Raw genomic sequence first — 26,258 nt, 5'->3', positions numbered from 1 at the left:
TGGTATTGGCCCCTATGTTTCTCGGTCAGCCTTGAAAAATGTTTAGCTTCAGTGGGAGCAGAGCTAGGTCAATGAAATTGTCTAGTCTTTTCACTCTGACCCATCTGGTTCTGTACCACTGTTCAGCTGTACTAATTCTAAATGGGGGGCTTCAGGTATACATAGTGGTTTGTTTCCACCAACACCTTTTAATTTTGTGTTTCTGGACTTCTGCCTTACAAAGAGTCAAACATTAAATTAATGTTTGTGGTGAATTACAAGGAATGGGAAAAAAAAAAAAAAAAAAAAAAAAAAAAAAAAAAAAAAAAAAAAAAAGAGAGAGACCACCGTGATGTCACTTCAGCCTCACTGTGACATCAAACCCCTTCTGTGGGCGGTCCAGTTCCAGGCCCTGCTCTGTGGCTGCTGGGCCAGGCTGGGCAAGGCAGCCCATGGTGGAATCGGCTCCTGGCCCTTCTCTTTCAGCTGTTTCTTAACCCCTTGGGCTAAGCCCTGGCAACTCCCTGCCTGGCTAGTCTCAGCTGAGATAAGCTCTTTCCCTCTGAGCAGTGTTTGACGGATGCTGCTGCTGTCACCCAACTGCTAGGCCACATCCTCCCAGCGTTCTCAAGGGCAGCCTTGTGGCAGCAAATGTCACTCATGTAACCGAGTGAAACAGGATTGGCCGCTGCAGCAATTATTTTCGCCTCCCTCACCTCCTTTTCCCCCTCTCATATTACTTGGTCTCCTGTCAGCACACCAACTCGTTATTCCCATTACACTCTGGGCTTGCTGCAGGCAGCAGGACGTGCCTACCTTCAGCTTCAAGGTCAGTTTAACTAACTATATTGCTTTTCTCATCTCAAATGGTAGCATTTCAAATGCGACGGTTGTTACAAATGAATTCAAAGCACCACAGGATACAGTGTAATTTGGTTATAATTTATTGATTTGTGCAACTGCTTGGTGCAGCAGAAAATGTGTCAGCCCATTGTGCAGCTGCTTCAGGTGTTGACCCTAAACTAACAGTTTAAATGAGGGAAAAATAAGTTCCTTTGCAGACATGTGTCTACAGTTCAGAGAAAACATTAATTTGAGAACTTATTTGTGTGTTAGGTTGTAGCTGTCTGAGGGGATGAGGTTTTTATATTGTAAAGCAGTGTCTGATTGGTGCAGAAAGGCAAGCACTCCCAACACCACTGTTGGACTTTGGTAGGAAGAACTGGAAGACTTGGAGACTAGGTGGCGTCTAAGAGGCCAGAGGCTGGAACAAATCGCAAAGTGTGTGGTTACTGAGGGGCAGTTGTCTGGCCAATAAAAAGTCCCAGTCTTTTCCATACCTCCCATACCTCCTCTATTCATAGCAATGAATTTATGTGTATTTATTTTTCAATTTTATTTTCTTGTGATTAGTAGATTTTTATACTTGCTCACAGACTCATATAATTATGAGCAGAAAGAATTTTATTTATTTTTATTTATTTATTTATTTATTTATTTTAGAGAAGCTCTCTGCTGTGATTATGCACAGTTATAATGATGCCTGCACTAAAATTGCTTCTGCACGTTGGAGACTATCTTAAGCCCTGCTCAGTCAGAACAGATCATGTGTTGCTCTACCCAAGCTATGAGAAGCTGGAAATAAACACCAATACTGCTTTATGAGATTTAATGTTGTAATTTATATCTTACCCTCTGAAATTCGAGGGTGGTGCAGCCAACAAAGAGCAATGTAAGCTGTTTTTTGGTTATCTAAAAATGGTGCCTCATGCATTTAGTCACTTGTGACATTTATTGAAGATGTTTCTAAGGTGCCCGCAACGTTCATAGAAGGGCAGAGAAAAGCTTTCCACTGGTGTCTACAGGCTTTAGCTCAGGCTCAGAATGAGTCAAGGGAATTACTTCTCAGAAATAACAGGCCAGCCTTGTTCATTACCTCTCTCCATCACGTGAATGTTCTGCTCACTACGGTGTTAGCATGACCTAAACAGCTTAGCAGTTTAAGATGAGCATATACATTACCTGTGTTTATGAGCTGGTGTGAACTTTAGCTATGACTCTGCCATTTCTCTGGAATGTTGCTCAGGGTCACATGGTGTGGCAATTAATGCCACCCATGACATGGTTCAAATATTTAATCTCGTTCTATTTCTGGAAATGTCACTGTTCAGTCTGTAACCCTTGCACCTTCTTTGCCTCCTTGGCTGAAAGCACACATGCTGCCTGGTGTGAAATTAGGGATAACCAATGCTTGTGTTCAGCCACGCTAATTCCCACCTGGGGAAATGTAGCTGGTGATGTCCTCTTTACAAGAAGTTCAAGAAAGCAAAGGGTTAATAGCAAGTGTTTGTTTGTCTGTATTAGTAGTAGTAAAGCTGAGAATTTCCTTAAAGGGTAAAGAGGTGATTTGTGCATTCACCATAATTCACTCTTCTCCAATGTTTCCAGATATGGATGCAACGGCTTCACCTGAGTGCAGGTCACAAGATGACCATGTGCAATGTGACACTGCTGGGGTTGTCTGAGCACCATGGTAGCTGTCGATCAACCAAATGTTGTGAAGAACACTCCACAGCCTCTGGTCACAGCAGCAAGGGGAGTTTTGATATGTCATGGTTCCACAGAATTGTCATGAGTGTCAAAGATATTAAATATCATGTAGTGTTGGCTAGCAACCTGGCCTATAAAAAAACACATCTCTTCTGAAGAAGGACCTTCACCTTTAACAGAGGCCTTAGTCTAAGTGTGTCATGAAAAAGAAGGTATACTGGTTTTAAGACCATGAAATAAGCACTCTCCTAATTTTTCTTGTCCTGAGATTCACCCTTCGGCTACCAACAGCCCCAACACCTGAAATGATACTTGAAATCCTTTGGGCTGTTTCTCATCCAGCACCAGAATGATAGTAGTGACTTTTTCTAAGTCTTGCAGCCAGCTTTTGCTTCCATGTTGTGTGCATGGGAGGTGATACAAATATTAAAATGCAGTTTTAAAAGCTGAAGATAGTCCTGTCAGGACATTAATGCTCTGAAGGCTGGCTACAGGTAGCAGAGCAAATCCTTTGGGAGAGCAGAGAGGTAAAAGCTGTATGTGACCTAGAGGATATTGGCCTTTCAAGACCTTCCAACTTTTTGCTGATTCCCTGGCCATCAGTATTGACAGCTCATGGAATATTGCTTTGGAAAAGGCAACTCCAGTTTGAATTCATTTGCTCTCGATGGTGCTGATGTGTAGAGATCAGGATTGATGCTGCTCAGCTGTGAAGAAAAGTTGTTTTTTGGAGACGGTTTGTGCTACATACATGCTGTATGGCTCAGTGGCTGTTAATCTAAGTCAATGTTACATTTATTCCTCTCTCAGTTAGCCACCTCTGATCCACAACAGTCTTGTAAGAATTAATGAAAACTGTTAACCGTAGGCATGAACCCGTTGCATGGAAGACACAGAACAAGTGCTTCTGGGCCAATGGCTTTTTATTTCATTTTTTATTTTTTTTTTTCTGCAGAACAGCACTTTTGCATTCTCCAAGCAGTGCAAGTACAAATGACCTTGGAAGCAAAACTTCAAAGGACTTTTTGCCAGTAACAAAGTCCAGTCTCAGAGCTACTGAGCTGTGTGCCAGGCTCTGTCCTTGGGCCAAAGGCATATGTAACCCTGGAGGGATACGAAAGACATCTCAAAAAGTTATCATGAGGCAAAGCCAGTATCCAATGTATGCACAGAATGACACAATAAGGGTAAAATGTGTACAGCAGCTCATTCAAGCATTTTGTAAAGCTGCGAGCTAGATTCAAATGTCAGGAGCCATCAGTGTGTCTTGCAGCACACTTGGCTGATAAGACAAAAAAGAACCTTCCCTGCCCCTTACCCATAGGAAACCCACATGCTGCTGAATGCCAGCTGAGGCACGTACATCTTATGCTCCCCCTTCAGCAGTCAAATTATGCCCAACCATGGGCACGGCTGAAGGCCATGCTAATCTGCAAAGGAAAGGAGGATAGACAAGCTGTGAGTGCTGGGTGACAGCGACCATAACCCTGTGTGTTGTACAGGCTGATCCTTCTGATCATGGCAAGGAAAAGCAGGACACAACTGACTTGAACAAGACCAGTGCACCAAGGCCAGCAACCTTGGCAAGCCACTCTGACAGCAGTTGGCACGGCAAGCCCAACAGCAATGCTATGGGCTGCGAATGCAGGTGCACATGCCGTTACAGCACAGGCTGGCTCAGTGGTACCCATGAGGTCCAGAATGTATATAGGGCTCCAGATTCATCACAGGCTTACACAGAGGCAGCTCAGTATAGATCAATTCCCTGAATATTTCTAAAGCAATGTGCTGAAATCCCTGGCTTCATCAAGTCAGTGAGGAAGAAGCTGGCTGACTCTTAACTCACCTACCCATTCTGTAGTGGAAGAACAGTGTTATTACTATCTGAGAGCCATATGAGTGGCAGAGACCTGAGGTCTCATGCTATGAATCCTAAAAATGTCTTTGAAATATATAAAATAAGCTCAAACAAGCCTTGTACCTCAAAAAAAGTGTTGTGTTCAATGCCATAGAAATTAGACCTCATTTGTACAGCTGAAGTACACGGAAGTATAAAAAAACAGTGCTAGCTTAGATCCATTTAATTCTGATTTGTGTTACCAAATTAAAGTCCAAATTCACATGTAGTTTGTGGTACATTGAAAGAACACAAAATTACTACAACCTTGGTGCAGTTATAAATGACTTAGCAGATAAATTATTTTTGAGTAGAAAGCTCAAAATGATCAGGACCTATTTAAACTTATTTTATTAGTACAGACAAAATCCCACAACAGAAGTTTTTTTTTTTTTTTTTTTTTTTTTTTTTTTTTTCTGGTTACTGGGAAGTGCTCCTGCTTATGGGGAAAACAAATCAGACAAAAAAAAATAAAAATGGAAGGGTAAAGACTTCATTGGATCCAGTTCCTGCTGTTGCAAATGACTGCTTCACACAGTCATGATGTTCTGTGCTGACACCTGTCTCAGAAGTTTTTCTCTTGCTTCTCTGACCCCAGACCACACATACAGAGCACAAGAGCCAAGGGATGATTTATAAATGTGAAAACATGGTAAAATAAAGATGGAGAGACATCAAGAGAGAGATAGTGACTTCTGTAGAGTTCTGTGCTACATGTAAAAAAAATAATTAGGAGAAATCTCTACAAGAATCTGATAAAACTTATAGCAAAGGGCAGTGAAGAGGAACAAGTGCAGGCATGAAATATGATATGAGTTGTATTTATTTTTAACTCGGGCTGACTAACTTTTGGAATGCCTTCATCTTCTCCAGGCTATTGGACGATGCAGGTGCCTTCCTGCACACCTCAGCAGCTCAGGAGAGCTCTCAATTCTTTTTCAGGGGTTAGAACAAGGAATCCTTCTGACCTTGAAAAATGACCCTTTCCCCTTCCCAGCTGTGCTATGATAGTACTGGAGCATCTATGAGAGAATGGATCTCATATAATCAGCAGCACAAGGGAAGACCATTAGTAAACAACACCTTCAGCAAAGTCTCTGGCTCAGATAATTGCCATTCCCTGAATCCACAGACGTGGTGATGGTGTAAATTCATTGTTAGTGCAGGCTGACATTTACCGGGGGGGGGGGGTCCCGGCGGCCGAACAGCAACAAATGAATCTGTTCATGATGTGAAGTCACGCTGAGCAAATAATTCTGAAGAAAATTTCATTAGTTGGAGACCATTCTGTTCAGACGCTTTCAGAATGGAAATTTCTTTAAATTTTGTTTTGAAGCAATGCATTATTTAGAAATCGTACAATTTTAAAGGAGACAAAAAATCTGAAACAAAACAAAATGTCTTTGTTTCCTGTCAAATAAAGCATCTTGCTTATTGTGCCACCTCGTCATTAAAAAGCTCTTTGCCTTGATTGCTGCTTTTGCCCACCAAGAGTTTACATCAGTCTGTTTGTGCTGTTCTGACTGCCTGTGGAGTACTCATGTAAAAAATAACACTTTATGTTATTATTATATATTATAACAATGTTATAGGTTGGTGCCACAGCATTACACGCTTTCACATTCAGAACAATAGCCCTCCCTTGTGACAGGAACTGCTTGTTTTGACAAGACAGACAGACAGACTGTAGATCCCTGTAGCATTGTTCTTTTCCTTCTCTCCCACATGAAACTCCAGCTTTCCCTTTGCATTCAGCAGTCACAAGCGGTCCATGAGACAACAATGCCCCACTGAGGAGCAGTCACTGTGCCTGAGGATGTGACAGGGTCTGAAGGCTGGGGCCCGACTAGTGCAGAGACCCAACTCCTGCCCACTGCAGGAAGGGGAAGGAAGCATTAGGATGCGGTGTGCTGGGCTTACATTGTACCGAGAGATGTGTGGATAATGTCAATCTGTTAATCTTTTTTAGGTAGTTACCTTTCATAGTCTGTGGCAGCTCCAGTGTTGGAGGCTTTAAGGCCTCTTAGAGGAGCATTTGTCAGGTAATGTACAGCCTGTCTTGGAGAGGGGGAAGCCTTTTCGCCTTTTCCATGACCCAGCAGGGCAACAATGTCCTAGGGAATAGGGAGAGACAGTGGACAACAACATGGCCAAGAAAACAGCCCACAGACTGTGCCTCTCCCGGCTGTCTAAATACACACTGCACACGACTACTGTAGTTTAATCAGGTGTAGGGGCCAGATTTGTCCCTTGAAGTGATGCAGGATTAGGAAGGTCACAAAAAATCCCATCTGCTGGAGACTCTGAGGTGTGCCTGGAGTTGCTGAAGTGATGGTGTCACCGTCGGCAAGGGAATGCTGGCACGGCTGCTGGTTTTCAGGGCAGGATTTTGACTGTTAGCCAACTCCTTGCAGTAGGGATGGTTTATGTGAAACAGCTGTAAATACATGGTGCTGTTATGAAAATAACATCCTTTGTTTCTGAGACACTGAGGTATAGCACTAATAGTTATCCACCAATTAGTAATAAGCAAGTATTTCCAGAGTGAACGAGATGGAGACAATACACTGCAAAAAGGCACAAGCACCATCTGCTAAATACAGAGACATGAAAGCAGCACAAATATCTCCACCATGAACCTGATACTTGGTTGTGATTTACAGTCAAACCATCTCCCACTATGTTTTTTCTTGCAGCTGTGGGAGCCTGTCCTGCAAAATAAATGCACTGATGGAGCGGAGCCCCTCCCAGAGAAGGGCCCACTCCAGCCCCACACAGCACATCTCTTGTGCATGCTGGTGCCATGCACCCCGAGGACTTGGGTAGCTGAAGAGCTCACCATGTGTTCCTCATGGGTAGGAAAGGAAAATGCCCTAGGTGGTCTCTTGCCCTAGAAAAATTCTCACAATGAAAAAAAAATTGAAACTTCTGTCAGTCAGATGACACTTTTATCTGGAAGGGAGGTTAGATCAATGTTGTGTATCAGAGGAACAGAGAAGACAGGATAATAAAATTCACGTATAAAATATAAAATTATTTTTAAAAGATGCAGGCCCTGAAAAAAAACAAACAACTCTTAAACCCAAAACACATCCATATCTCTTATCTCACGTAGGTGACTGAAGTGCCAAGCAGGCACTGCTTTGCAACAGAAAACCATGGAAAGCAGGTCAGTAGGTCTGCCAGAAAAGATGGAGGTGCAGCATTGCAATTGTCCTTAGACAGGAGTGGAAAAGGCAAATAATTACTGGGTTTGTGGCTAGCTAACCCAGATCTTTATGGAAATTACTGGAAATTTGAACATTTGTGTTCATTGAAAAGAAAGCCAAGTACTTTGAGGAATTTAATTTAACCTCTGAAAGAATGGTAAAGAAATTATACAAAGAACTACGTTTTTTAAAATCTTGACAAAACAGAAGCAGCTTATCCTGAGGGAAAGTTCCTGTCTCTTTGTAACTCTTCCATGTCAATTTCCCAAAACAGACTTGTCAGAGTCCAGTTTTAAGAAAAAGTTTTCTTCAGTGACACAAAATGTAATTTGTGTCATTTGTTTAAATAGGACATACAGCTTTCTCAGAAACCCACCGTCACTTACAAAACTAGTTGCATTCTGATACTGGGAAGAAGAAACTCATTCTCATGACTCAGACTTTCACAGAACATGCCATGTTCTCTGCTAGACTGAGAGATTCTCTGTACTTCAAACATAATCATAGAATCACAGAATCACAGAATGGTTTGGGTGGGAAGGGATCTTAAAAAATGCCTAATTCAAACACCCCTGCCATGGGCCGGTTGCTCAGACCTGGTTTTGATCCCAAGGCCAAGGCCATAGCTTAACTTGGAACATGTTACTGGGAATAATGAATGAATCAAGCACACAGATTCCTATGAGGTATTTTAAGCCTGGATAATCTTGCTGGCATTGCTGCCTGTCCCTGGGCCGCTGCAGCAAGGCACCCATTTAGCATCCATTGCGTTCATTCCTATTTTAGGTCTTTGTGCAGGATGTGTGGTACAACAGCAAATGAGAATCTCTCTTTGTCTTGAAGGAGGAAAGGTCTCTGTTCTTGAGAGGCTGGGAGTCAAAAACAGCTACTTATATTTCTGCTAGTAACACCTTTTGTTTTAAAGAAGTCAATTTATTTGGGTTTCTCCAGACAAATTTGCTGTTTTGAAACCTGTCAGTATAGTTACCTGATAGGTACAGAGTATTTCCATAAATATTAAAAGTATTCTGAGTGTTAAAAATGGCTATAGTGTTCCAGAGCAGTGGACTGCATAGCCCAGTGGCCATGAGCAATAAGGTCTCTCCTGAGCCTCCTCTTCTCCAGACCAAACAACCCCAGTTCCCTCAGCTGCTCCTCACAGGACTTGTGTTCCAGGCCCTTCAGCAGCTTCATAGCCCTTCTCTGAACATGTTCCAAGGCCTTAATGTCCTTCTTGTAGTGAGGGTCCATAACTGAACACAGCACTTGAGGTGTGGCCTCACCAGAGCAGAGTACAAGGGGATGATCACCGCCCCAGCCCTGCTGACTACACTGTTCCTGATACAAGCCAGGATGCTGTTGGCCTTCTTGGCCACCTGGGCACACTGCTAGCTCATGTTCATGTGAACATCGATCAACACCCCCAGATCCTTTTCCTCTGCACAGCTTTCCAGCCACTCTCCCCCAAGCCTGTAGCACTGCATAGGGTTGTTGTGACCAAAGTGCAGGACCTGGTACTTGGTTGCTGATAAAAAGCTCCCACAGCTTCCAGCTGTTGTCACATCAGGGAATTTTGTTAGCCTGTTTCATTTTGCCTGCTTAATGCCCACAATTAATCTTTATTCTACATGCATGTCCAGTCTCACTCTGAAGCCATGTACACTGCCTGTATGCACATCACCTTTCTTTTGACAAGGAAATTTATCAGCCTGTGACCACTGGTGTAGAGACCTACCTACCTATTTTTTTCCCCCCTCCAATTTGATAGAGCATGTTCTTATATTGGAAAAGGCAGTGAAGGGTTGACTTCCATTTCCCATACCACTCAGGATTTTCAGGTCTCAAGCATATTAAACACCCCTTCCGTTGGCAAGCTGGATGATCTCTAGCCTATTCCAACTTTATTCCTTTGGGAGAAAAAGCACAAAGTGCTTAGCAGGTCACATTAGCCTGCAAAAAGCACATGAGATTCTGGTTTCTGTAGGTGACAGCACTGGAGGGAACTTTGCTAGTGCTACATCCCATCACATGTGACTGTAGCCCTCGGTACCTTGCTGTTCCTTTCTGGCCACTGAAAAGATGTCTCCAGCTAACATGTTGTTGCTACGGAGCAAGTTGAAGGATTCAAGTATAGCCCTAAGTCATTAAAAGAATTAAAATATTTTGTTTTAGAGTTGTGTGCTTAATACAGCACTAAAAACCAACTGATCTCCACCTCTACCAAAGGTACATATATAGAGAAACAATGAATGCTGACCATTTGTCTGAACACATTATTTCAGTGCAAACCTATAATACATTGCTTCCTCTATCAGGCTGCTGTTAAAAATATTTGTAATTTGCACCATGTGAGGGCTTTTGGGCTGATCCCAGGCTGCCTTCTCTTCCAGAGATCATCACCTCTGAGCAGAATGGCTGGCACCTTCTGTCGTCTCCTGGCTGGCCGTACAACTGCTGCGCTCTTTGCAACAGCTGGCACGGGGGTGCTCACCACCGGGTACCTCCTCAACCAGCAAAATGTGAAGGCTGCTGTTCAAGAGAAGCGGAAGCTTTTCCCTCCCAGGTGGGTACTTTGGGATAGGTGTCACATTGGGTGCCACGCAGGAGGAGTCCACCTGGTCTGTGCATCCAAGGAACGATGATGACCTGACAGACAGCACCCTTTGCTGGTCACCCCTGGATGCACAGACCAGGTGCACCAACAGTGTCTCTCAAGACCGGAAAGCAGGGGTGTGTGATAGAATCAACACTCAAATAAAAAACAATGACAAGCCTAAAAAAGGCTTCAAGCTTTTGGAAAAGCACTAAATTAGTCCTTATTTTATCTCATCAGTTGTTGAATGCTTTGCAGCACTGACAGGATTGGCTGATTGTACAGACTCTACCATTGGGAGCTATGAACGTATTTTCACTATGCAAATAACAAAGAAATCTGTGTAACTACTGTACTTGAAATATTTCTGTTAAAAACTGGTTCCTTATTCTTAGAAACTAACTACAGACCTTCTGTGTATGTTGACTTTGTTGGCCATATTTGTGAGAAACAATGTGGATCAGGCTTTGGCAGACTGTAGTGAGTAACACCTTAGTTAAAATTCTTATAGAAATAATAGTATTGTGCATAAGGCAAATTGTTTCAAGGTAGATGGGGTCTGACTCAATTGCAAAAATGTCTTCCTAAAGCATGTTGTCATTTTCACTGGCTGGAACGTGATGCAGCTGTATGTAAGTAATAATAATGCCATCACAATGCCAGATACTGTGGATGAGTTAACTTCCTTGCTGACATAGACCAGACAGCCCAAGTCATGTCCATCATTGACAAGCTGTGAGAACACCTTGGCTCAGAATTGCAAACCTTTCTTCAGCTACACTTAATTCCCTTCCTACACAACAAAACAATGTTATAGCTTGTTTATTTCTGACTAGGAATGTCTCAACAGAGACTTGATGGGGCTCAATACACTTTGAAAGCTCACTGGGATTCACTTTCCTGGATGCTCCAAGTACAAGAAAGATGCAAATGCCAGTGTGGTTGCCCATCCAAGCACAGTCTGGGGTATTTGGAGTGTCCTGAATGTTCCTCCCCTTCCAAAATTTGATGCAATGTATAAACCAAGAACTAATTATGCTTTTAAACCATGCTGTGTGTTCCGTATCTCATGATCCATTTAACAGATCCATAAATTAGCAAGGATCACTGCTTACATTTTTGATGTTAATTACTTGTGTGTTTTTTTTTTTCTCTTCAGCGCCGACTACCCGGATCTTCGCAAACACAACAACTGCATGGCTGAGTGCCTCACTCCAGCCATTTACGCTAAGCTAAGGGACAAGATGACTCCCAACGGCTACACCCTGGACCAGTGCATCCAAACCGGGGTGGACAATCCTGGCCATCCTTTCATTAAAACTGTGGGCATGGTGGCAGGTGATGAAGAATCCTATGAGGTAACACTATCACATATGTTTCTTTTTTTTTTATGCTCTGGTTCCCAAGATCTCATTAGATGAACAGTGATTCCTGGCAGGGAATGTGCTCCTAAGGTAAATAGTGTCCCAAAGAGTATATACGTAGCATGCCATGTGCATAAAGACAGTGTTTTCCCTACTCTTCCACATTAGGAAATGTGCAGACATGAGGCATTGCTACAGGTGGCCTCTCTATTGCAGTCAAAGCTAATAAAATGCAGCTGCTTGGGAGCAATACTCTACTTGCCTCTAGCAACTGCCCTCCTTCCTACTACTAAACTTAGTTTATGGGAAAACTATGCAACCCCGAGACACACAAAATGAAGTTAATGTGGAAACTGCATTGTGAAACAGCTGAGGCAGAACTGAAATTAAAACATCTGGGACCTGCCAGACACTTTTAAGCTACAGCTTTAAGCTATTGGATCATGACAAAAGCATAAAATAGACAGCATTAGGATGAACAGGGTTATTTAATTCCAAAGTATTAAGAAGACTAGGGAAAAAGAAGAAAATACTTATTTGAAAATTCTTTGTTTTTATTGAAGTCAATGGTCTCCTTCCTTCAGTCTACCGCACTACGGTACCTGTTATTGTACAGTTTCTTAGCAGCCTAAATGCTGGGCTGCTGAGTCTGGGCTGGGACATCTGGCATTCTGGGTCATCAGCTCCTGTGGTTCAGTTTTCTCCTTTAGATGTGGTGACTGCCCTGAAAAACTTCCAGGGTTACTGCTCCAAGACTGAATGGAGGTGTGGTTGTGGCCACTGCTGATACACACGAGCCAAGGGGCTCTAATGAGGACCATGGTATCACTGCACGACCTAAAAGCAGGAGGCAAGCTGTCAAGAGACTCTGTGTGTTCTGGTTGGTAATGCATCCTGAAACCCAGTCTGGTTGCCACCACGTCCAGTGCCTGCCTGTGGCATCTAGAGTAGGCTTGTAACTTAACTAATGTGCAGTTGCACCTTCATTTTGCTGTGAGGATGAGCAACCACTGTAGATCACTGTCTAGGTCAAAATGACCCTTTCCTTTCATATTTACCTTTTTCAGCATTTCCAAAGCCCCCTTTTTGTCTGTCACCCAGGGTCCCATGCCAGGGGGGTTCCCTGTGTCTGAGGCTGGCGCGTTTAACTGTTTCTGTGATGCTGCAGACTCTTTCTGGATTCTCTTGTCTCCATAGGTGTTTGCTGAGATTTTTGACCCTGTCATTAAAGCAAGACATAATGGCTATGATCCACGCACAATGAAGCATCACACTGACCTGGATGCATCCAAGGTAGGACTGAAATAACATGATGAGGAAATAAAGGTTTGGGGCTGCTTCTTACAATGATGATATTTTATGTAGTAGTTCTTCTTTGCTGCTTAATGTTTCCTCCATTGTTCCACTGCTCTGTGCTTTAGCATCTTCTCAGGGTTTCCACTCTCAAAAGATCTTCCATAACTGGCCTCCTGTCTCTGCCCATATCCATGTTTCCAAAAGCCACTCAGGTTCCTCCATGGTGGAGCCATAAAGGACCGTCTGGTTACTCTGCCACATCTGTTCAGCCCAAGAAACTCATTGTTCCTAAAAAACCCTCATGGTGTCTGAAGCTCTGAGGGGCTCTTGGTACCCTGAGTATTAGTGATATTATGGGAAGGTTGAGATCCCTGGGCAGAAAGATGTCCCTCTTTTTGTTGGATGGCATTTTTATTTCAGTGGTGGAGTACAAAATGGGGCACTGTTTTTTTTTTTTTTTTTTTTTTTTTTTTTTTTATTATTATTAAATAAATTATTTCCTCAGATCACCCACGGTCAGTTTGACGAGCGCTATGTCCTCTCATCACGTGTGCGCACTGGACGTAGCATTCGTGGCCTCAGCCTTCCCCCTGCCTGCACCAGGGCAGAGAGGAGAGAGGTGGAAAACGTTGTGGTCACCGCCCTCTCTGGGCTGAAAGGAGACCTTTCTGGAAAGTACTACAGCTTGACCAACATGTCCGAGAGGGATCAGCAGCAGCTTATTGATGTAAGTATAGCTCCAGTGCTGACACCATCTTCTCTTACCCTCATTTATTTTTATCCTTCACCTTCATTTGGGTTACATGCCTTCCTGTGTAGCTAAGGATAATAATCACAGCATTAACCCAGTAGTTAATGGCCCAGCAATATTTTTAACATAATGGTAAATCATCCAGCACCTTTTTTTTTTTTTTTTTTTGGCTAAATACATTCTGTCCAGGTCCAATACATGGAGTTCCAGATATTCCAGATAGCAAGCTCTGTGTCAAATCAAATATACACAGCTAATGCCATCTCTTTGGACAAAAAAAAAAAAAAAAAAAAAAAAAGAAAAAAAAAAAAAAGGAGTAAATTCAGGAGTTTTTCTTGGTAATTTCCCTGCGAAAAGATTGATATTTTCTGTATTAATAACCATACTAACTAAAAATGTTACATATTACTTTGAGATGAACATTGCATATTATCTGTATTATCATATTGCATATTATCTGTATTATCTGACTGTTGGAGTGGGGGGGGTGGGTTATAATTTCTTTATGTCAAAACTACACAAATTCTAATTTCTCCAGAAGGGCGGTAGCCAACTGCACCCCAGTGACCTTTTTCCAGTTCTGTGCTCAGGGACTTGAAGGATCAGGTCCTTAACAATAGTTTTGTCACACAGATGGAAACACAAGGATTTTCATCATGGATTTGTCTCAGCATGTCATTGTTCAGTTACTGCAGAGAGATGTTTGAGATAATCAAAGTTTCCAAGTCCTTATCTGGCAAAAATAGGCAAGAGGAAACTATCCTGAAAACCCATAACAATGATTCATGTTCGGACTTTAGAAATTAAAAAAAATCTAAAACATTGTTAAAAAAATGAACATTGAATGTTCATTTTAAAATACTCAATGGAAGGGCTATATCTCGATAGCTATATTCATGACATCAACCAAAAGGTAGATGATGAAGTAACATAGCTATTTAAAACCCTGCAACTATTTGTCGTAATCTGGGTTAACCAGGAGTTAAGAACTGATGTAAAGTCAGTAACTTTTTAAAATTTGAGTGTCCTTGTTATTATGTTTATGGACAAGATTACCTATTGTAGTCTTTTTTCCATTGACTATTTTTCAGCAGGAGAAAGCTCTTCAGAAAGCAGAGACCAAAACAGGAGTGTGGAAAATAAAATTCTTTCACCATTTAGGGTTAAGTTCTTTGGGAAGTGGAATAGGTTCACTGATTTTGCCTTATTTATGGTAGTATAAATTTATAAAACTTGGCACTGAATGTCGTAACCCCAGATGCCATCTTATACTCATACCATTGCTTGCTTCCTTCAGTGTTTTAGGACCTCAAAACTCCAAGGTATTTTAGGGCTTGCTGTCAGCCTTTAACAGGTACTGTTCAATCTCTGTAGGATCAAATCAGTGACAGCTGAATGGCACTCAGCACTGAAGTACATCAGTACATTGCAAATTGTATCCATATGCACATAAGGGAAAGTAATGGTGCTCAGCTTTTTCTTGCAAAAGGATTGATTTTTCTCCCAAACAAAAAATGCTCAGTGGAGCAAACCAATGAAAGAAATGTTGTGTCCCTGTGGTGAGCAAGGAGAACCCAATGTCTTTTTTTCCTTCATGGCTGGGGTTCTGGCTGCATCATGCCCATCACATGGCATTCAAAGATGAAAGCCTTAAATACTCCACTAAGGAAGAAAGTAAGGAAAAGTAGAGTTTGTCAGCTTCACCACCATGTCATATTTATTCAGGATAGCTTGCCTCACTGTTCTTAAACTCTAGGGGAAGAAGAAGAAGAAAATAACACTAACAGTATTTAATATGGCAGTGTCAGAGGAATTAAGAACTAATGTTTTTCCAGCACACACATGAAAATCTTATTTTCTTTGAAAAAAAAAAAAACAAAACAACTTTGCTCAGTTAAAAAAAGATAAAAAAAAGCAAAGCTAAGTGATTTGAAATGTGGCATGTCAGTGGCACACCAAGTGGTACATTTATTAACTCAGAAACAATATCACTGCTGAGGAGCAGAACAAGTCCGTGATGCCAAAGGGCAAGCCAGCATGGGCGTAATTACTACCAAGACTTCCTGCTCTGAATACAGCACTAAAACCCTGTGCTGCAGAGATCTCATTGCAGACCTAGCACTGGGTATTCTGCAGTCTTTAAGGACTGTTGCCTTCTCCTACAAAGAAATTCATCTGTTTACAGAGAGCATCTCTGGTTCCAGCCATCTATCCTCGCAGAGTTTTCTCTTTGTGTGTTAGGTCCCACCTCCCACTCCTCCCTGTGCTTGAAAAGTGTTTTCTGGCAAAATACTGTCAGATTACCAATGCCAGTGAGAACCTGCAAGATCCAGGCAAATCACTGGGTAATGTGCTTTTAGTTTCCAGAAGGAACCAGGTTCACAGAATGCACTGTGTGATTTACTTGTACATTGATTGCCTTCACGTAAAATGCACTGAGAGAGTATTATACTGAATAAACTTGAATTGTGTTTTGTTTTCTCTCTCTCTCTCTCTCTCTTTTTTTTTCTTCTTCTCTCTTTATCTGTATCTTTGTCCCCATTTTGGTGTCCAGGATCATTTTCTCTTTGACAAGCCAGTGTCTCCTTTGCTAACATGTGCTGGGATGGCTCGTGACTGGCCAGATGCCAGAGGAATCTGGTAGGTTGTGTGGCATGCAGAAGTGTGTGTTGTGTTTTAAAGATTGTATTACTAGTCTCCTTGCTTGTCCTAACATTGCAGCCAGTCTGTCCTGATACCACAGCATGCTCAGCTTTCTTTTAAAAGATGGCAATACAGCTGCAGGACCCTGCATTGCAGACTCTTGTTCCCCCCTCCTCACTCCTCAACCTAAAAAAGTAACACTTTCTCTCCAATTAAACTGGGCAAAGATAAGATACAGAACAAGATGAATCTCACACTTTCTCTTCCTTCTTTCACAATGCACTTGATGTATTTTGTGCCCAAACAACATTTTCTGGGGAGAGAATGGAATAATAGACCCCAAATCTGTGCACACTGTCTAAAAAGATAATGGGGTGACTGGGCAGGGTATAGCATCCACATCCATCCAGGTATATATATAGAGAGAGAATACTGGATGATTACATTTTGAAAAATTAGGCAAAAAGGACTATGTGAGGCCGTTTTATCTCCTTGTTCTAAGCAGGTTCAGGGACTTTCAGAGAGGTTTGATCTTTATGTGGGGGAAAAAAAAATCTGTTCTCCAATCAAAACTGGCTGGTGTTCAGAAGCACATCCCGTGTTACTGTAATAAGCTAAAGCTTTTTTTTCTGTTGGGGAGCATGCACCGAGAAACCTGACCACCCATGAAACCTGATGACAGGCTGGAAATCACAAGGATTTTTTATTTCAAGGAACTTCAGCTTGGTTCCCTGACCCCCATTTAGATCTGAGGAAGAGGTTTGCTCTAGGAAAATGATAAACTTGAGGCTTGCCATTTGCTTTCTCTACAATCAAAAAGAAAAAATACCAACAATGTAGATACTATCCAGTGATCTGAATACTACAGACCTGGTTTGGGCTTGTTTCAAATGTGAAATAACAGGTAGAATGGAAAAAAAATAGTACGATTTGAAAGTATTTCAGTGAGCAATATTGGGAAACATACTTTTCTTTTGCAAGAAACTGTTGTCTAGAGGCATGCATAGTCTGGAATTTGTTTTTCTTAGAAAGCCTTGTCCTTGTTGTGGGCTGCAGGAATATTCCCCACAAGCTCTGCAGCAGTGAAGGCATGGCTGAAAGCCACCCACCCCACAGCAATGGGAAGAGGTCACTAATTACAGGGAGCTGAGTAAGGTTATAATCAGCCTCTTTAAAAAAGCCTACCCTGAATATTTCTATGTGACAGAAAATGAAGGTGCTGGGCCTCAGGTGACACTAATGTCAGGGCACAGCATGTTCACACCTTCTTGGCTTTGTGTTGGCAGAAGACAAGCTTATAGACAGGCTTAGTGGACCACACCTTCCAATTTCCATATGTTTCAAACTTGCTGATATTCCAGTATTTATTTGTACAAACAAGTTTGATTATGCTAATCAGCTCCTACATGCTGCAAGAGATGCTGGAGTGAAAGACAGAGAAAGTAGAGGAAAGCCAGGAAAACTGACCTCAGGTGCGACCCCGCACTTCACAAACCTAGACACAAGGGATCTGTTTGAAGCACAAGTGGGTAACTTCAGGCATCTGTAGCTTGACTGACAAGCCAGCATCTCCAATGCAGTGTCCACATAGAGCTGCTGGCCTCCAACGTGTAACTTGACTGATGCAGCCAAACAGTGCAAGCAAGAGACGCAGCAGTCTCTGGGATTTGATTCAGAGAACACAATGAAGTGAGGACAGAGTGCTTGGTCCCCAGCAGTCTTTGAATGTCTGTTTTTTTTTTTTTTTTTTTTTTTTTTTTTTTTTTTGTTTTTGTTTTTTGTTTTTGTTTTTTTGTTTGTTTGTTTGTTTGTTTGTTTGTTTGTTTTTCCTAGCTGTGCAGTTTTCTAAGATTTATAAGAAAAGGTCCCCACTGACAGCAGAGGCAGGGCTGGTCTTCTCTGCTTACTGCACTCGAGCTGGAGGACAACACATTCCTCCTGGCTCCCCACAGTCTCAAAAGTCTGTGATAAAGCTGAGGATAGTGAGAATTATTTTTCAGTCTCATGCTTTAAAGACACTTCTCTCCTGTTAACTAGGCATAACAATGACAAGACATTTCTCATCTGGATTAATGAAGAGGACCACACCAGGGTGATCTCCATGGAGAAGGGTGGCAACATGAAACGGGTGTTTGAAAGATTTTGCCGTGGCTTAAAAGAGGTAGTAACTCAATGTGTTTGTTTTTCCTGCCTGTGTGTTGTGGTGCTGTTGTCAGCACTGCTTACTGTTCACACTAATCTGGCATCTCCAGGAGCAACAAAATGAAGTAACACCAATCTAAACAGCAACCCACACTAGTGCAGCTAAAGAAAGAAGCACAGGCAAAATGTTAGCTGCACTGTAGGGAATAAATAGAGTAGAATAGAATAGAGTAGAATAGAATAGAAAAGGGTAGAATAGAATAGAATAGAATAGAATAGAATAGAATAGAATAGAATAGAAAAATAACATCGAATAGTGAAATAATAGAATAATAAAATGTCTTTGTAGCTTTTGTATTACAGTCTCCAGCATGGGCTGGCGAAAGAAATACCCTTCTTCACCACTTTGTGCCTGCAAGCTGTGGGAAATCATACATCAAGCATTTTATTTTGACTGCTTGATTTGCTTGGAATCAAGCAAACTTAAGTCTTGAGGCTGTGCACAAGACACATGTCATGGGACACTTAGGTTCACTGCCAGTTTGGAGGAGATACGAGCTTTTGTGATTAAGAAAAAACAAAAAAACACACACACACACACACACACACACACAAAAAACAAAAACAAACAAACAAAACAAAAAACAGTAGCCACAGCTCCTGTATTTTATTCTGGTCTAGCTACTCCTAAAGACCAAAACAGCCTTTGTGGGGTGGCATGTGGGCTAGAGCAGTTTTGTCCAGACAATCCAGGTGTGGCTGCAAGATGGTCATGTTACTTAGCCCCGTTTACTGCCCTGGCACAAAACAAAACAAAACAGAACAAAAAAGGTATTTTAACAGAGAGAGGCTATTTTATTTTGTCCCACATGCAGTGTAGCAAAAAAGGTGCAGTGGGACAGGTGACAAGGCAGAAAGCTTTTTTCCATCACCCCTGTCCACATAATTCCTGGATGGATTGCCAGAGCATAAAAAACCCTAATGGTTAAATTATGTAAGGTTGAAACTGGCTGAAAATTGTCTCCAAGACTGTAAGAATAATGTTTTATAAAACAATTATTTCTCCCTATTGGGGTCTGTAGTATGCTCACTTCATCTGAACTGTGGAGGAACAACATTTGTCTCCATCACACTGCTGTTGTTCCCGGGCATGGAAATGCATTTTGGGCCAGCCTTGGACAGCTTGCTTCACTTTTCTCACCTTTGCAAAGCAGCTTCTCTGGCCTTCCAGAGTCACCCCTGTCCCAGAAAATCCCCCACACCTGTAGAGCTGATACAGCTGTGTATCCTTTCCATACCATTCACTGACCCCAGCACAGGCATCCTTAGGAAAGCTTGAGTGTGTAGTGAATTTGGGAATCTGGCAAAACAAAGCCACCTAATGGATGCTTCTTTGGCATTGGGGTGGTTCACCAGGATCTGTTAGGTTTCTAAGGCATATTCACGAGACTGAACAGTCTACAGGAGGGTGGCCCAGGTGACATGGCTTGTGGATGCTGCTGCCAGCTTTGCCTCTGCTACTGTGTTTAGCTCACAGAAGTTGCCCAAGGCCAAGAGAAGTGGTCAGACAGTGATCAGAGCAGGTGTCTGAGGCAGCAGATGCAGTCTATTCTTTAGCAGCAACTCTGGTGACCACACACAATACACAAATGATAATATAGAAAGTTTAGGTTAGAAAAGACCTCCAAGATAATCAAGTCCAACAACCTACATCTCATGCAAAACACAGAATTTTCCAGCTATGCTCTTGTCCACCACTGATCCACAGCTACGTGCAGCATTGCACTCATGACAGAAGGCTTCTTACTGAATCAAGACCATTCCCCATAGAAGATTACTTAAAAAAAAAAAAAAAAAAAAGTCTAAATACAGTCTAATTTGTTTTTAAGACCCTGAGATACAGAAAGGTGGGTCTATAACCAGAATAACAAGCTAAAATCTCTGAAACCCCCTGGGGATGAAGGATTTAGCCAGTGTTCTTCTGCAGAACAGAAGTATCCTCCTACATTGTGGAGATCTCATAAACATGAGCTGGTGTACATATATGATTCTCCTCTGGAAGAGGAGAACTGAACTGAGATTGTTTTGGGACTACAGATTTCAGCCCAGGAGGATGAATAGACAAAGTTGTCCTCCTTGAAGGTTGTTGAACCCATGTGATTTTTCTGAGGATAATTCCTTCAGTCTACTTTCTGATCTGGTTGGAGATCTACTAATGAAAAGTATTATATGCAAACTGTGTAGTTGTCTTATAATGGAAACATGGCTGTTAAATTTAGGCATTTTGAAGTCAAGTGTCCTCCCCCTAGAATAATGGCATCACCCTGAAAATGATGTAAAACTCACCTTTAGCTGCTTATTATTATTATTATTATTATTATTATTATTATTATTATTATTATTATTATTATTCTGTTCTGTAGTGCTTGAGGCTTTGTGGCTTGTGCATTGCAACCTTTCTCCAAAAACACCAAGGTTAGAAATGCACCGCAGAAGCCACAGTTCTAGCTTGAATGTATGACTGCAGGGGCTAAACCAAATCATTATAACAGGGAGTTTTGTGATACAGTGACAAAGAGTCCATTAGCTAGTGGTAGTGAGAAAATGAGGATAAATCCTTGTAATATTCAGTGGAGACTTTGGTGCCTGGTGAATGTGAAAGTTCACACCAGAGACAAACCAGACTATGCTCAGGTGAATATTTATGCAACTCCCTTGGTGTTAGTGGAGTTCATCATCAACACAGCTACAGGGTGAGAAGAATCTCAGCTATAAGCAAGCATCTTAAAATGAGACACGTATACAACCCTTTCTTTTCACTTTCTCTTTTTTTTTTTGCCTTCACAGGTTGAAAGATTAATTAAAGAGCGGGGCTGGGAGTTCATGTGGAACGAACGCCTCGGGTACGTTCTGACTTGTCCTTCTAACCTGGGAACTGGCTTACGCGCTGGAGTCCATGTTAAACTGCCCAAGCTTAGCAAGGTATGTAAGCTGTGTACAAGGCCAGCGACATAAGTCAGCTTCTATGATTTATAGAGGAACAAATGATTTGTAGAGGAACAAATGAAAAACGACAGCTCACAGAGACTGCACATCAGCATCATGTGTAACAAGGTCCCAGGGATAATGCAGGCCTAATTAAGTGAACTTTTATTCTGCAAATTATTGTATTTGTTATGGAAATTAATCTATTTATCAAACAGCCACCACAACAAGCTGTAATCCAAGGACTGAGAAAACTACCCCCCTCTGCCTGTATTTCTGGAGATGCTGTTAAGTCCCAGATAATATTACAAGGATTCAGCACATTACACAGGTTAAAAGGCTGTAAACACAAACCTGTTTCTTCTTTTAGGATCCTAGGTTTCCAAAAATCCTGGAGAACCTGAGGCTGCAAAAACGTGGTACTGGTGGAGTGGACACGGCAGCTGTAGCAGATGTGTATGATATCTCCAACCTGGACCGCATGGGTCGCTCAGAGGTAACCTTTTTTTTTTATTTTTTTATTTTTTTTATTTTTTTTTTTAACACAGGTCTGTACTGTTATGAGCCAGTCTTCTTCCATCTGGGTTCACTCTGGCCTTAGAGTCACCACCAGCCTTAGTAGAACTATGGCAATTTCCATTTCCTGGCCCAATGGAAATGCTTACACAGTAAAAAATTACAAACATGCATTATGTGCTTGCCAAATATTCTTGTCATGGCAGTGAAAGGGGCAGGGAGGGGAAAGCCCTGACCAAGCTCCGCTAATGTGAACTACTACAAAATGTCAGGGAAGGAAGTAGGGATTGTGTCCTAACCCACCCAGAGAATCTGGCACTGACAGCAGGACTGGGTCAGTGTGTTGTTTTCCTTTTGGAATTCAGTCCTGTGTGTTCTCCACAATGTGAGAGCAGGATGAGGTCAGTCCTTGCACTCCAGAATAATGAAGGAGGAAAAATTGTTGGTACCTTCCCATGTCCTGTGTTGCATTGAGCAGAAGACACAAGAGAGCTGGGTTTTAATAAGGCCAAGGATTTAATTGTCACCTCTGAGTTCTCCCTGTTGGGCTGTAGGCCGTGATGAGATGGATTCATCTCTGGCACTTCTATTGAAGCTATTTCAGTTAGAATGTGTATTTGTTGAGCCAGAGATTGGAAATGACACAATAGCCCAGTGGTGAGGCTGCTTTCCAGGGAGACACAGGTCCCAGACCTCATTCTAGTTTCACAGTTGAATATTTTATAAAGCAGAACTGCTCCTTAGAGAAATTCTGCTGAGGGACAGGGAAGAAACAGCAGTGGCAGAGTTACAGCCTCCTTCCCCTAGATCTTCCTGAGCCAAATCCTATTTCCAGATAATAGGCTGTAAGCCATGTCACACATCTACAGCTTCACTGATGCTTTCACCCTTGGCTGCATCAAGAACAATGATATAAAAATTCACTTTCCAAGGCCCTGAAAGTCCAGTGACTTGAGCTCTCTTCTAGTAGATAGGAGACAGAGCTTCAAATCTTCTGCCAAACGTGTCTTTCATCTCCCAGGGTAGTTCTGCAATGCTTCAGTTGTGGTAAACTGTGCAGGCCCTAGTGGGACAGGTACCTCCTGAGGACCCTTTCTCCATGAACAACAGCAAGCACAGTCTGGGCTCAGTTTCCAACCTGTTTATACATGTCAGGATTTGAAGGGCAGCCTGTTCACCTTTCTAAATTATCTTGGGGGTTTTGCTGCAAGTTACAGCTCCATTGCAAAGAAGGGTGTGTGGTCCAGGTGTATTTTCCCAGAAGGGCACAGCACTGAGAGGCCTTGGCAGCCTACATATGGATGCCATTTAGTACTATTATTGCAGCCCAACACCTGCATTCATCCTGATACTTGGTAGGTTTTCATAACACAAATACAATCCTGGCATAGTGCACTTGGATTGCACCTGAATTCAAACTGGCTCACAGTCAGCCATCTGGCTTCCCCTTCTTGCTTGCCTTTCATTTTCAGAGGGACAGAGCCAGGCCACATCTTCCATGCTTTCTTGTTTACATATGTCTTGTTATATGTAATAGCCAAGGGGTGTTAGGACAGGGCACTGGAAATCTTAAGTTTCTGATTTTGGTGTAGGTAGCTAAGTCCCTGCGGACCCAGACCAAAACATACATAAGTGAAAAGCTATTAATCTGCATTATTTGCAAAACCAGTATGCAGCAAATACATTTATTAATAACTGAAAAACCCTGATGTATGCTTTATAGTAAAATAACACTAATAATAAAAAAGGATTACACAGCATAATTAATTAATGAATTCTACTCTATAAACCCTCTGAAGTCAGTGATGGCTGGCTGAAATCTGTATTGCAAATATTCAGAGAACTAAGCCAACAGAATTGATACCATACCTACCTTGAAGATTTTGAAATCTAAATAAGACAAGCCAAACTCAAGACGATAGAAGTGTTTTACTAGAAGACGTATCTTTTCAGTTTATAATAAATTAAATTCTATTATGTGGTAAATGTGATTGCAGAATTTAATTATGTTCCAAAAGGTGTAAGATAAAATTGTTTGTATTTTTGTTTCAGTTACTGGTCACTGCAAACATAATATGAAATTCCTGTTCTCCTAAAGGATGCAAATTCAGGCCTCTGATTTCCCAACACAGCTGGTCTATAGCAGACAACAAAATAAACTGATAAGCCACTGAAAAGTTTCATAGTAAAAACAAATCCCTTGAAAATCAGTGACTGTCACAATAAAGAGACAATAGGATTTAGTCTTTGTATTCAGTTTTAACAAACCAGTCATTAAAGGTTGCTAATTAACCATTTCACAAAAATTAAGAAAAATCAGTGCTGTAGCTTACTGGCTACTGTGACACTGACAGTACTGCAGGGCTTGCAGTCCACAATTGTCACTGCCTGTAGAGAAAGTTTGATGGGAACAAGGCATCTTGTACTCTTCAGCAATTTTGAAAAAGGTTACAAAGACACCACTACACTCTGACATACAGAATTGCAAATTTTGGTACTGCTCTGGGGCTGAAGTTGATCCTACCCCTGCCAGTGTAAATCAAGAGCACATCAGATGAAAACAAAGGAGTGGTAGATAAAGTAGAGCCAGCACAGGTTTAGGATGATGGCCTGTCCTTCTGAAGTGTGGGTACTGGGCCTGAAAACACCATAACAGCAAAGCCAACGTGCCTGCCAGTATGAGTGGGACATCTTCCTCTGCATAAAGGCAGCTGACAAATTATCGTGTCAGGGCATGAACTTATGGTCATCTGTAGGGGAACCTATGGTCCTGAGCCTTCCCTGTGAAGATGTACAAGTCTATGGTGTCACACAGGGTGTGTGATCTCTATGCTATGACCCTCCTTGTGTCTGGCTTTAATTGTTGTTTTGCAGAACAAGACAATTTTTCCTTTCTCTATTAACAGCATTATCTAAAGCTTTTCTTTTTTTTTTTCTTTTTTTTTTTTTTTTTCTTTTTTTCTCATCATAGGTGGAACTAGTCCAGATTGTCATTGATGGGGTCAATTATCTTGTTGACTGTGAGAAGAAACTGGAAAGAGGTCAGGACATCAAAGTGCCACCACCATTGCCACAGTTTGGCAGGAAGTGATCTGGCTGATGATGACTGGTAATTGATGGTAGATATGGCTGCCCTTATGACAGTCACACACTTCAGTATACCTCTGTATACATGTTCTGTGTAATAAACACTACCTGATACCTAATGTCTCTTCAGATGCTTGGTTGCACCAACAGAATTTAGTTTTCATGGAGCTTTAGTAGGACACACCCAATACAGCCAACATGGTGGCTGTGTGGACTCTTCTGTGTGGACTACTTCCCCTTCTTTTCCTGGTTGGTGATAAGGAAAGTTCTATCTGAACAATGCAAAACACACAAATCCTTAATTTGAGCCTGAAATCTTGCATAAGCACTTGATTTTCATTTGCAGACACACTTCCCTCCAGTATATGTCCAGGCAGCCAAAATCTGCCAGCCTGAAGGGCAGGTGCTATGAAGCACTCATTTTTTCAGCTTTTGACACCACGGAGCTCAATGTAGTAGGCAGCCACGTGTTGCTTCAGTCTCCTTGCTCAGGAGATCTTTTGCAAAACACAGAGGTTGGGGCTTCCACATGATTGCTGTTTCTTCCTCTTCTACACTATGTGTATTCCCTAATGTTTCGCTATCATCTTTATAAACATTGGTTAAAAACAGCAAGTAATTCTGGGGAAGGGAAAGAGACTCCTATGGACTTCATATGGAAGGCAAACAGGTAAAACTGGAACAACTTCAGTGTTAGCTGTCCAAAACCCTTGGATCAACACAAAATTTGACTGTGGGCCAAATGTGCTCAGATTATATAGCCTCTACATTCCTTCCTCCTGCTGACTTGCAACCTGCTGATTAGCGGTGGCAGGAAGTCTAGCTGGCAGCTATTTACTAGCAGCATTCCTGAGGGGTTTATATTGGAGATGGCGGTTCTGTTTTAATACCTTCAGTAACGACCTGGATGATGGGGTACATTAAACAGTCAGTGAGCCTGCTGCTGGTGCTAAATGAGAAGGAGCAGCTTGTATACCGGAGAACAGGGCTGCTCTTCAGAGGGAATTTGATTGTAGAAATGGGCTGACAGAAATCTCCTGAAGTTCAACACAGGCAATTGCAAAGTCCTGCACCTCAGACAGAATAATTCCATGCAACAGCACAAGCTGGAGCACCGCTGGGTGGAAAGCAGCTTTGCAAGGAGTTAGGGTCCTGTGGACAGCAAGTTGAAAGCTCAAAAATGTGGCAGTTCAGGTCTCTGGATGCAAGGAGTGTCAGAACCTGTTGCTGCCATCTGAGGGAGGCA

At 42.0% G+C, this 26,258-nt stretch overlaps 1 protein-coding gene across 1 annotated transcript; it reads left to right on the top strand.

The window, feature by feature from the left end:
• The first annotated feature begins 720 nt into the window (after positions 1-720).
• Positions 721-25,131, top strand: CKMT2 (creatine kinase, mitochondrial 2). Its single transcript, XM_035310632.1, has 11 exons — positions 721-808; positions 6,396-6,468; positions 10,026-10,198; positions 11,388-11,586; positions 12,790-12,885; positions 13,394-13,615; positions 16,194-16,279; positions 18,320-18,443; positions 21,272-21,406; positions 21,780-21,905; positions 24,897-25,131. Exons 3-11 carry the CDS (start codon positions 10,047-10,049, stop codon positions 25,014-25,016), a joined length of 1,260 nt encoding a protein of 419 aa, XP_035166523.1. The 5' UTR covers positions 721-808; positions 6,396-6,468; positions 10,026-10,046; the 3' UTR covers positions 25,017-25,131.
• Positions 25,132-26,258: the final 1,127 nt, after the last annotated feature.

Source organism: Oxyura jamaicensis, chromosome Z, assembly GCF_011077185.1.
Source record: "Oxyura jamaicensis isolate SHBP4307 breed ruddy duck chromosome Z, BPBGC_Ojam_1.0, whole genome shotgun sequence".
NCBI classification, from domain to species: Eukaryota; Metazoa; Chordata; class Aves; order Anseriformes; family Anatidae; genus Oxyura; species Oxyura jamaicensis.
The sequence above is the reverse complement of the archived record's forward strand: the minus strand, read 5'-3'. Positions and strand labels throughout refer to the sequence as shown.